Below are 1,226 nucleotides of genomic sequence, written 5' to 3'. Positions count from 1 at the left end.
TGCTTTTTTCTCAAGAGTGTTGAAAGTCTGTGTCTGAAGTGCAGAGTCCAAATACTAGTGTTTAGTAGCAGGGTCGCGAACAATTTGACAGCGTTATGGAATTAGACATTATGAGTCCTCCAGCAACTTGAAAAATACTTGTGAAGCAGTTGTTATGGCCCCAGAAAACCGCACCTTGGGTGTAGAGGATAACATTGTGAAAAGAAGAATGAAAAGAAGGAAAACTCGGCATGACACCGTCAACAAAGCTACTTGTGAAAATTCAGGTCTAGTCTATTCTTATGATGTGTATTGACGGCTGATACAGGCACGTATAGGCAGAGTCTATTGTCACGATGTGTTGTCAGTGGATGATCCAGGCAGCAACAGGCGATAAGATACGCCACCAACGCCACCCCCAGACTTGTGGCTGAGCCTGAGTCAACCCCCTTATCAAATAAACCCCGCCTACACCCCTCCATCCTTCACCATCGCACACAATCATCGAAGAACCTCGACATTCACGACATCTGCGCCTCCCTCGCACCCTACTCTTTCAAGAACGTACACAAACCCCGTAAAACCTATACACGCCTCAAACACAACCCAGCTCAATCACTTTCCGACCGACTGCCGTGCCCTTGCGCAACGTCCCCCACAAACCACCTCTAATGACGACCATCGAGAATCTCAAGACCATCGACCCCTTCGCGGATGCGGACGAGGGCGACACCAACGACGCCGCTGCCACCAAGCAGAGCCAGAGCTACATTCACATCCGTATCCAGCAGCGCAATGGACGCAAGACTCTCACCACCATCCAGGGCCTTCCCCGCCGCTTCGACCAGAAGAAGATCCTCAAGGTGATCAAGAAGAAGTTTGCGTGCAACGGTACCATCGTTGAGGACTCGGAGATGGGTGATGTCATCCAGCTTCAGGGTATGTGGCACTTCAAATTGAGGGCGACGAACGAGAGAGAGCGCGTGTTGACCAAATTTGCCAGGCGACCAGCGTAAGGCTATTCACGAATTCCTCATCGACAAGAAGGAGGGTCTGGAGATGGATGCCAAGGGTTCGAAAACCCCCCTCACGTGTCGCCGTGACTATACTGACGTATCCATAGATGATCAAGGTCCACGGCTTCTGAGGAGCTCGCGCCTCAGAACACATCTACCGCTCCTCCGCTCAAGTGCCGACTCCCCGCCCGAGCCTGGAGATCTGTCATCAGCGCGATGCCATCAGTTCCG

General features: G+C 51.8%; 1 protein-coding gene across 1 annotated transcript; it reads left to right on the top strand.

Annotated features, from left to right (window-relative positions):
- Nucleotides 1-510: 510 nt before the first annotated feature.
- On the top strand, nucleotides 511-1,224 carry VDBG_06161 (translation initiation factor SUI1; the record flags this gene model as incomplete). Its single annotated transcript, XM_003003673.1, has 3 exons — nucleotides 511-918; nucleotides 983-1,051; nucleotides 1,103-1,224. Coding segments are annotated over 3 exons (459 nt in total), but the record flags the coding sequence as incomplete, so codon positions are not given.
- Nucleotides 1,225-1,226: the final 2 nt, after the last annotated feature.

The sequence above is a fragment of the Verticillium alfalfae genome, genomic scaffold (genome assembly GCF_000150825.1).
Source record: "Verticillium alfalfae VaMs.102 supercont1.7 genomic scaffold, whole genome shotgun sequence".
Taxonomy (NCBI): domain Eukaryota; kingdom Fungi; phylum Ascomycota; class Sordariomycetes; order Glomerellales; family Plectosphaerellaceae; genus Verticillium; species Verticillium alfalfae.
Note: the sequence above shows the minus strand (reverse complement) of the source record. Positions and strands in the feature narration are given on the sequence as shown.